This window comes from Rutidosis leptorrhynchoides, chromosome 1 (assembly GCF_046630445.1).
Source record: "Rutidosis leptorrhynchoides isolate AG116_Rl617_1_P2 chromosome 1, CSIRO_AGI_Rlap_v1, whole genome shotgun sequence".
Taxonomy (NCBI): Eukaryota; Viridiplantae; Streptophyta; class Magnoliopsida; order Asterales; family Asteraceae; genus Rutidosis; species Rutidosis leptorrhynchoides.
The window spans coordinates 45,264,014-45,274,462 of NC_092333.1; the positions used below are offsets into that span (position 1 = coordinate 45,264,014).

Below are 10,449 nucleotides of genomic sequence, written 5' to 3' on the forward strand. Positions count from 1 at the left end.
ATAATTTTACGTTGAAATTTAAAGAAATTTTAGAGAAGAAATAGAAAATTCTATGTCCTAAAAACTAGAGCGGCGAGAAATAAGAAAGAAAAAGAGCGCGTCGAAAAACGTCGAAAAATAAAAGGTCGAAAAATAATAAAAAAAACGTAGCGCGTCGAAACTTAAAATTCTAAAAACTAAGAATTAAAAGTTGCGTCTAAAAGTATTAAAGCTTAAAAGAAATACTATCTCCAAAACGGCAATAACTTAAAAAGGTACTAAAAGTTATAAAATATTAAGGCGATAAGTGACGTCATAAAATTCTAAGGCGTCTAAATTTTAATCTAAAGAAAAAGCACTTAAGGGATTTTACGGCAAAGCCTAAAAATCTAGAAATAAAAATAACTATGGCAAAAACTATGACTTAAAACTAAATACGAACGAAAAATACAAATATTACGCTAAAACAAATAAAAAGATACAAAATATAAAAATAAACTTAAAGTTGTAAAAAGTACAATTTTTATAAAAATATTATTTTTATATTATTTATTTTATAAAAGTATTAATTTTATATATTTATAAAACTAAATAAAACTAAAAATACAAAATAAACTAAAAATTAATTATTAAAATAACTAAACCCTAATTAACTAATTAATTAATAATAATTATTAAATAACCCTAACCCTAATCGACAGTCAAAGGTTTCAGACCTATAAACTCACCTCATGCGATCGCATGAGGTGTTAGTTGTTTTACCATGCGATCGCATGGTCTGCGAATTCGGGCCATATATTGGGCTGCTACAATGTAGTGGCCCGATTGGTTTTACTTTTACTTTTTTTTTCTTCTGTTTTTTACTTTTGTTTTTAATTTTATGTTTTTATAAAATATTTATATAAATAAATAAAAACTTATATTTTTACAAACTAAAAAATACTTTATAATTTATATATTTTGAACAATTCTTAAAAATATATATATATATATATTTTATGTTTCTTTTTATATTTTTGTATATATTTAAAAATTAAAACGTATTTTTACAAAAGCGTATTTTTACAAAAGTGAACTAAGACTTAATAAAAATCTTTTTTTTTTAAATATATATAGCGTTTTGCTTCACGCGTTTAAGCAGTTTTCCCGGCAGCGGCGCCAAAAATACTTGATGTTAAAGCAGAGAGGTATAAAATACTATTAATTTTTACTACAAAATACTATTAAATACGATACAATTTTACACAAGTTATTTATTTATTTATAGAATGGAAATACCTAAACCTTGCTACAACACTTATAGGCAGTGTACCTAATCGTACAGTAGTGTAGGTTTTAGTAAGTTCGGTTCGTCCACAGGGAACTCGCCAAGTTTAACGCTATATTTTTAAAACTATATTTGTAAATAAATAAATATATAAATATAAGTAGTATTATTATTATAAAAGTGGGTTTTTACCGTTTAATGACCGGTTTGTCGATTTTAAAACTTTAGTCGCAGTTAAAAGCTAATGTAAAATATTAAAAATAAATATAACTTAATTTTAAGCGTAAAGTAAATAACAATAATGAAATTGCGATAAATAAAAGTGCGATAAATAAAATGACAATAAATTAAAGTGCGATAATTAAAAGTGCAATTAAATATGAAATAAAGAGATTATGCTTATTTAAACTTTCGTAATCATGATGTTTGACGTGTTGATTTTAGTTTATTACCATGGGTTAATTGTCCTTTGTCCTGGATTATTCAATATATCCATCTGGTTTTTTGTCCATAACAGTCCATCAGTCATAAATATAAAGTGCGAGTGTCCTCGTCAAATTATCCTTATATCCGAAGTCAAATATTCCAACTAATTGGAGACTTAAACTATAATTACACCAAGTGTCCTTGTATATAATTCACCCCTATTTTAATAAGTCCATTGACTATTAATCCATTCCCGTGTCCGGTTAAATGAACGATTATTAGTACTTATAAATATCCCGCTCATCGTGTCCGATCGAGTGTATATGGTTATTTATAGGTATGTCCAATTGTAAATCTTTATATTAAATTAACAAACTATCATTTAATTAAACAAATATAAAGCCCATTAATAGCCCATAAGTGTCGTTCTTTTGTCCAAACCCCAATTATGGTACAAAGCCCAATTACTCCGTCTTAAATATTTAGCCCAACATCACGATTACTTCGGCTTAAATAAGCATAATAATAACTTAGCTACGAGACATTAATTTAAAAAGATTGAACATAACTTACAATGATTAATAATAACGTAGCGTTACACGAACAGAATTTCGACTTACACCCTTACAACATTCGCTAACATACCCTTATTATTATTAAAATTAAAATTAATATATATATATATATATATATATACGTTTTAGAGATGGAGAAAGAAAAAGATGTGTTTTTGTTCGACCAAAACTGCGAAATTTATAGATGTGGCCAGCATATTGGGGCCATGTGACCGCATGAAAATTGCACTTCCAGGCCATGCGATCGCATGGCCTGCTTTTCCAGCTCACACAGATTTGTTTTCTTGTTTGCCGACGGTTTTATTAAACAATATAATATATATATAATTTTAAGAATTAATTATATATTATATTATATTCATGTGCATAGTTGACTTGTAATTTTTAGTCCGTTGCGTCGAGCGTTGAGAGTTGACTCTGGTCCCGGTTCCGGATTTTCGAACGTCCTTTCGTACTATTTAATATCTTGTACTTTGCATTTTGCGTCTTGTACTCTTGTAATTTTGAGACGTTTCTCATCAATAATTTGAACCACTTTGATTGTACTTTGTACTTTTGAGCTTTTTGGTCGTTTGCGTCTTCAATTCGTCGAATCTGTCTTTTGTCTTCACCTTTTATTATTTAAACGAATATCACTTGTAAATAGAACAATTGCAACCAAAAGCTTGTCTTTCTTGAGGGATAATGCTATGAAATATATGTTCGTTTTTAGCATTATCACATGTCCATTTCGATGAAAATACTTTTCCCTTCTCCACTCCTATTCCTCGAACACCATCAACTTACCAATTCCTTCATGATAATCTAAATCCTATTTTCTTTCACCTAAATGATGAGCAATCCAACTCCACGGGCCAATCTGCCAGCCCAGCTCACACTGATGTCCCAATCTTACCTAGCTCTCCGCCCGCTAGCCCACCTCCAGCACACTCTAGCCCATTAACTAGCCCATCTCCGCCTTTAAATCCATCTAACCTCTCTAACCTCTGCCCAACAAATAATCCTCCCTCTTCTCTTGAGGCATCTATCCCACAACATGTCTCTTCTTCTACTGTTCCTTCTTCGACGCCACCACATCCTTCCCATCCCATGCAAACGCGTGGTAAGTTCGGCATAGTTAAACCTAAGGTCCCCTTCAATCTATCTGCTACGCCCACTATCTCTCCTATCCCTTCCAATCCAAAATACGCTCTCTCCGACCCTAATTGGTACCGTGCCATGACCGACGAATATAAGGCCCTTATGGATAATAAGACGTGGATCCTTGTCCCTCGTCAACCACACATACATGTTATCCTCTCCATGTGGATTTTTAAACACAAAACTAAATTAGATGGTCAGTTTGAATGATACAAAGCTAGGCTTGTTGGTGATGGTTGCGCTCAACAACTTGGTATTGATTGTCATGAGACTTTTAGACCTGTTGTTAAACCAGCTACTATCCGTACAGTACTCACACTAGCCGTTTCTAACTCGTGGTCTATTCACCAACTCGACGTCAAAAATGCATTCTTGCACGGTCACTTATCGGAGATAGTTTATATGTACCAACCTCTTGGTTTCCGTGATAAGAAATTTCCCAATCATATGTGTCTTTTGAAGCGATCACTTTATGGTCTTAAACAAGCACCTCGTGCTTGGTACCAACGGTTTGCTGTTCATGTTTCTGCCATCGGTTTCAACCATAGTAAATGCAATCACTCTCTCTTCGTGTATCGTAAGGGATATGACACGTCATATCTTTTATTATATGTGGATGATATCATTTTGGTTTCTTCTTCGGATAAGTTGCATGATCATCTACTGAGTCTGTTGGCTACTGAATTTGCTATGAAAGACCTTGGACCACTTAGTTCATTTTTGGGTATTCACGTCACACGTAGTTCTAAAGGTCTATTTTTAACTCAGAAAGCTTATGCAATGGATATAATTGAACGTGTGGGTATGACCTCCTGTAACCCGGTTGCTACACCAGTCGATCTACAAGGGAAGCAAAGTGCTGATCTTGGTGACCTGTATCCGAAACCTACGTTATATCGGAGTTTGGCGGGTGCTCTACAATATCTAACTTTCACTAGACCCGATATATCTTATGCAGTCCAACAGATTTGTCTACACATGCATGCTCCTCGTATGGCACATATGCACGCTTTAAAGAGTATCATTCGTTATCTACAGGGCACCCTATCTACGGGGTTGCATATCTCTCCATCATCTTCTCGATCTCTTGTTGCATTTACCGATGCTGATTGGGCTGGTTTTCCGGACACTCGCCGATCCACATTTGGTTATTGTGTGTATTTAGGAGATAATTTGATATCGTGGCCCTCCAAACGACAAGCTGTTGTTTCCCGATCTAGTGCCGAAGCGGAATATCGGGGTGTCGCAAATGTAGTGGCATAAAATTGTTGTTTACGTAACTTACTACTTGAGTTAACATGTTCCATTCGCAAAGCTACTCTGGTTTTTTGTGATAATGTAAGTGCCACTGGTAATCCAGTTCAGCATCAGCGAACGAAACACATAGAACTCGACATACATTTTGTACGGGAGAAGGTCGCCAAAGGGCAAGTTCTTGTTCTTCATGTGCCCACACGGTTTCAAGTCGCTGACATCTTCACTAAAGGATTACCTCGCATTTTGTTCAATGAATTTCGTTCCAGTCTTTGAGTCCGTCCACAGCTCCGACTGAGGGGGAGTATTAGAGTCGAGAATATCATCCTTATTTAGTATTGTATATATTTAGAATAGATTATGATAAGTTTAATATAAAGTTTGATACAAATCTTGTACGCAATAGGCTCCTTATATTTAGCTAGATAGTTAAGGAATACCGCGTAACTTTGCTGTATATATTCGGCTTTGATGGAATGCAATATCATCGATTCATTGTTACTTTCAGTTTTGCATAAATTTCTAGTTTGATACACGAAAACTAGACTTAATGTGGTTGCAAGAGCCATTGACTTGTTTTAATTTTTTCAAACGCCTTCTCAGTTTTATAATATAACGCTGCCTAATAAGACAAAAGACGAATGCCAAATAATTAACTGAAGAACTAAATTACTGTTACCATCTTCTTTTTAATTATTCTTTTTCTTTAATTTGTTGCAAACGCAAACAAAAAATAGCTACAGATGGATCCCACTATCGCTTCCTTTTCACTATTTGTGTCTTTGGTGAGATTGGAGAAAGGCATAACATGCTACGTAATATTTAAAGATAATCAAAGACTTGCTAAATATATGTTTTGGGACATGTCGTTGCCCGTTGGTAGTACTTGTAAATTTATATGTTGTCAAACGGGGAGCTTTTAAGGGACTAGTAATAGTCCAGGACCCTAAATAATTGAGCAAGTAGTAGCTTTTTAAGTTACGGGATTTTAACTTTTAAATCAACTAATCGAAATGTGTATGAAAAAGATATGGCTAAAATGGTGAATGCTCCCATAATTTGCATTTTCAACAATTTATTTCACGAGTTCTCATGGAATCCGTATGAAAAAGGTACGACCCAAATGGTTCACCGAATTTGCATTATCGACAATTAATTCCACGAGTTCTCATGTTTAACCTTACTAATAGTATATCTTAAGGTTTCAAAAGAAGTCAGAAACGATTATGAATATAACACGATTAAACCCCGTGTATCTAAGTATAGCTTTTCTAAAATTACTTCTTGTGTTAGTGGGAATTATGAACTCAGCTCCAAGGGGGTCTTGAATGTTATTTGTTCAGCAAACTTTGCCAACAAGATGAATATGGTTTGTCTTGCTACACGCATTATTTGGTATGGATTATGGTTGTTTTGAAAGTGAAATAATTAATTAATACACGCTTCGGGTAATAGAGAAATGCTATTCTAGATGAAGACGTTCAACGGGGAACAATAGTTCTCTCTCATTTGTAGATTTCGAAAATGAGGCGCAAGATTGCTAAGGAATTCAATATCTAGAGATTAAACTGTAGAAAAATATGGATTAGTGGGTAAAGAATCTATCACCGGATTGATACTAGAATCGTGTGAACACTTTTTTAATAGAGTATTTCAACCCACTTGGTTACGTGTTACATGAAATCACTATTAGAATAAAACTAGTATGAACAATCTTTCTTGACCAAAAGAATATTTGTTCTTTGCAATTGTAGATTGTAAAATCTGTAAGTTTGAATGTTGAAAGTGAATGATTTTTATAAAATTCTCGAACCTTTTCTCAAATGAAGAAGTGTTCAATTTATAGTTGATCAAAAGGTGTGAATGAAGAGTAACAACCTTTCATATGTTACCATAATGAAATGGTACAATATTTGGGAACCAACACCACTTTATTTGATGTTAAAACATGTGTTTTTGATGTCCAAAACCATCCTACACTGATCAGGAGACAATAAGTAACGTTTGGAAACAACACACCTTTTGGGGGAAAATTGCACCAGTTCAGATTTTATGCCTTAAGCCGCGCCGCGGCTTAACACTGAACCCAATTTTCAAATTTTGCTATTTCTCTCGACATCAAATTAACCCTTTGAACCGTGTCGCGACTGCATGAGGCGCGCCGCGACTTAAAGCTTCATCACATATCAAAATCAACAAAATAACTCGAAACTCAAAACACGTGTTGGGCCGCGGCGCGGCTTGTGTAGCCGCGGCGCGGCCTATTACAGGATTTTGATATGTCTTGTTTTGCTCTAAGTTTTCCATCCAAGTTCAACTATTGTCTTGTCTTGCTCTAAGTTTTCCATCCAAGTTCAACTATACACTAAGTGATTATTCTAACTCTTTAGGAACGTGTACTCCACACTTTCCGAATTCTTGTAGAGTATCAAACAATCACTTCCACTTTCAAATAAGTAAATCCAATACACTAAAATAACGATTCGTTGAATTACACTAAAATCACCAACACAAACTCACTCGTAATGGCATTCTCTTTGTGATATATTCGGGTTTACAGGGTAACTGTGTTGGAAAAACTTGATAAAAACGTGTGTTTTCACCAAACTTTGGACAAATTACTTATATGTTCGAGTGACATATAATAGTAACTATTTAGTGAGTTTTGTAGTCCTTGACGAGAGCTTTAATATGAGTTAAAGAGTGTCCAAAACGGATTAAAGGTGAATGAGATATCGAATCTCAAAGTTTCTAGTTTGGTGCAAAATTTAGAAGTTTTAGTATTTTGTCCCACATCGGGTGTGGGAACAAACGTAAGGCTATAGTCTCCACTATAATTAAAAGCCTTAGGCTTTGAAGAAAGATACACCAAAAATCACATAAACATTCTTATATGATTAGAGTTTCCTCTCAGCCGCAACAAGGTCTCCCCGTTCCGGTTTTCTTTCAGGCAATTGGTCAAGTCCGGCAGTACGCTGCTTCGGACCGGTGTACCCTGGGAACAGACGTCGAATCTGTTTAAGGGAATTGTGTCAAACACAAGCCCGGTTCATTCTATCATCGTTTATTCGTTTCGTATACAATTTTCCTACAAACTTAAACAGATTCGTATACGAAATTGGTAAACATGTTAAACGATCTAAAATTGAGTTTTAGACTAACGATTCAATCTTGTTGTTTGAATAGATTGTATGATAGTTTATCGTTTATAATCGTATCGTATATGTACAAATTTGTAAATTCAATTATGTTTATTTAATATGTAATTCGGTAGCGAGTCACGTATATGCGGGCTTATAGAATAGAAAGTTAGAAACATATTTCATATAAGCATGTTTGTGTTTGCTAAAATTAGTAGAATTTATAGTGTACAGTCAACACCTATTGATGTACGGAGTATTTAATTAATTAGCATGCGTGAATGGATAAACTATACGTGAATTGTGGTTATTTAATTGCGTTAGAACTTTAGCCTACTGATATAATTTGTGATTAATGAAATTGTTTGTGGACTTTATCAAATAATAGCCTGGAACTCCTTTTACATTATTATTTTGTAAATGATGATTACATATACAATCAGAGGATGCATGTATATATACTAGATATTTTACGATTTGATTTGATAGACTTAACATATTATGTTAACCTAGTGATGTAAATAATTAATCTTTAAACGCATTGATAATTACTCTTCAATATGACATCACGTGGATCTATTTTAAATATTGATCTCTTACCTTGTATTTTTCCTTGAATACTCGTATGCTGTTACTTTGTATCGATTGACTTATATGGATGCAAATTGCTATGTAATGTAATGTTACGTACAATTGTCTATTTGCGAATATCTTAATATCTTTTTGTACGGAGTACACCGGTGATATATATGCCTTCACAATTAGTGTAGTTAATAACTAGCACGTTTTTAATACCAAAACTGCATAGTATTCTGCTGTCAAAGCTATTCGGGATAAATACTATTGTGTTTATGCTCTATAAACTGATATGCTGTTATGGGTATGCTCTATATATATATATATATATATATATATATATATATATATATATATATATATATATATATATATATATATATATATATATATATATATATATATATATATACACTACATATGTTCTATATGTGTATAGAATGGATATTGATCATGATCGTGATTTTTTTTAAAGAAAAATATATAACTTGTATGCATATGTAGCGACCCGACAAAATCGTCATTGACGGCGTCGTTAGCTTAGGTCCCGTTGCGTGGTCGTAGTCCCTATATGAGACGCGTTTGACCAAAATTATGTCGCATTCATTTGTAAAGTACAAGACTTACAAAGTTTAGTTTACCAAACGGATCGACAACAAGTTTAAGTTTACAAAAGTAGTAAAGTATAAATGAGATAACTTGCGACATAATTAGTTTAATATCACAGTTGCTATAAATAGCGTAAGTATGTATGTATGCTTGACTCCAAGCAAGTAATCAGAGTGTATGCATGTATGCTTGACCCCAAGCAAGTATGAGTGTACGCGGAAGCATGTATCAAATAGCCATTCATGAACCTGAGAAACATATAGAAAACTGTCAACGAAAAACGTTGGTGAAATCATAGGTGTTTGTAAACGTTGTTTTTGAACCACAAGATTTTGTATTTCCATAACGTTGATTATCTAAATCGTTTGCATTCCAAAAGTATTGTTCGCGAGCACCCAATTATCAAGACTTAACTGTTTTGCACCCTGTTGCGTAGTGTTAGAACATACACTAAACCCGAAAATATATTTTCATCCGCTAACGGTAGCGAACCGTCCGAATGAGGCTCGTCAAGCCCATGTGATCACATAATATAAGTTCTCGCTTACACCCTGCAAGTGTAACTAATGATAATCGAATTGAGGCTTTTTGTTCTAACTCGCTGTGGAATGTTTGTTTTCGTACTTGTGTTCAAAGTATAAAGTATGTAGTATAAAACCGTATATGTTTCTTATCCCATGATTTAAAAGTATAAAAGTTGTTGAAAGATGGGACTATGATCTCACCTCGAGTGCCGAGTATAAATGTACTTCACAAAGTAAGCGTGTGCATGAAAGTTGCTTAGCCTTGACCTAAACAAGTAAGTTGTATCAATTAACCGGTTACGACACAAGGTCGGGCGAAATGTGTTCAATTAGTCCTATGGCTCGTTACGACTCGATTATATAGCATGTGAATCACGTTGTCAAGTTTCATGCAAGAATCAAGTATAAAATAAGATTAGAACGATTGCATAAGTGTTTTGTTAAGTTTGACTAAAATTCAAACTTGGTCATTGTCAACGAAAAAGTCAACGGGGTCGGGTCGGGTCCCGAACTATTTTTCCGAGCTTAGAAGTCATGTATAAGCATGTTGGCCAAGTTTTATATCAATCGGGGGCGCATAACATGGCTAAATAAAAATGAGAAATGATATTTTTGGGCAGTCTGCCTCAGATGCGCCGCATCTGAGGCAGATGCGCCGCATCTGCATCTGTTTCAGCAATTCTGGGGCAGTTTAAACACTTAGACGATTTCAACTTCAAACAACCATAACTTATGAATCGTAAACATTCAAAACACGTATCTTATATCGTTGGAAAGGTAATTTAACAAGGAATACAACTAAACACATTTCATAAATCAAATCCATCATTAAAAATAATGAAAACCTCATCAAATGATCGTTAAACGTTCAAAATCAAGGTTTCAAGTTCACAAAACGCATTTCTTGACTCGGGAATCCAATTTACACATATGATACGCTGTTTTGAAGGTAATGAAAC

General features: G+C 33.9%; 1 protein-coding gene across 1 annotated transcript; it reads left to right on the top strand.

Annotated features, from left to right (window-relative positions):
• Positions 1-3,465: 3,465 nt before the first annotated feature.
• Positions 3,466-4,650, top strand: LOC139864303 (uncharacterized mitochondrial protein AtMg00810-like). Its single transcript, XM_071852897.1, has 2 exons — positions 3,466-3,583; positions 3,683-4,650. Exons 1-2 carry the CDS (start codon positions 3,466-3,468, stop codon positions 4,648-4,650), a joined length of 1,086 nt encoding a protein of 361 aa, XP_071708998.1.
• Positions 4,651-10,449: the final 5,799 nt, after the last annotated feature.

Bases quoted from the DNA above. Each gene is read 5' to 3' on its own strand.
- LOC139864303 (XM_071852897.1), top strand. From the start codon at position 3,466: ATGACCGACGAATATAAGGCCCTTATGGATAATAAGACGTGGATCCTT. The intron at 3,584-3,682 runs GTCAGTTTGAAT...TTGTTAAACCAG, and splicing joins ACACAAAACTAAATTAGATG to CTACTATCCGTACAGTACTC.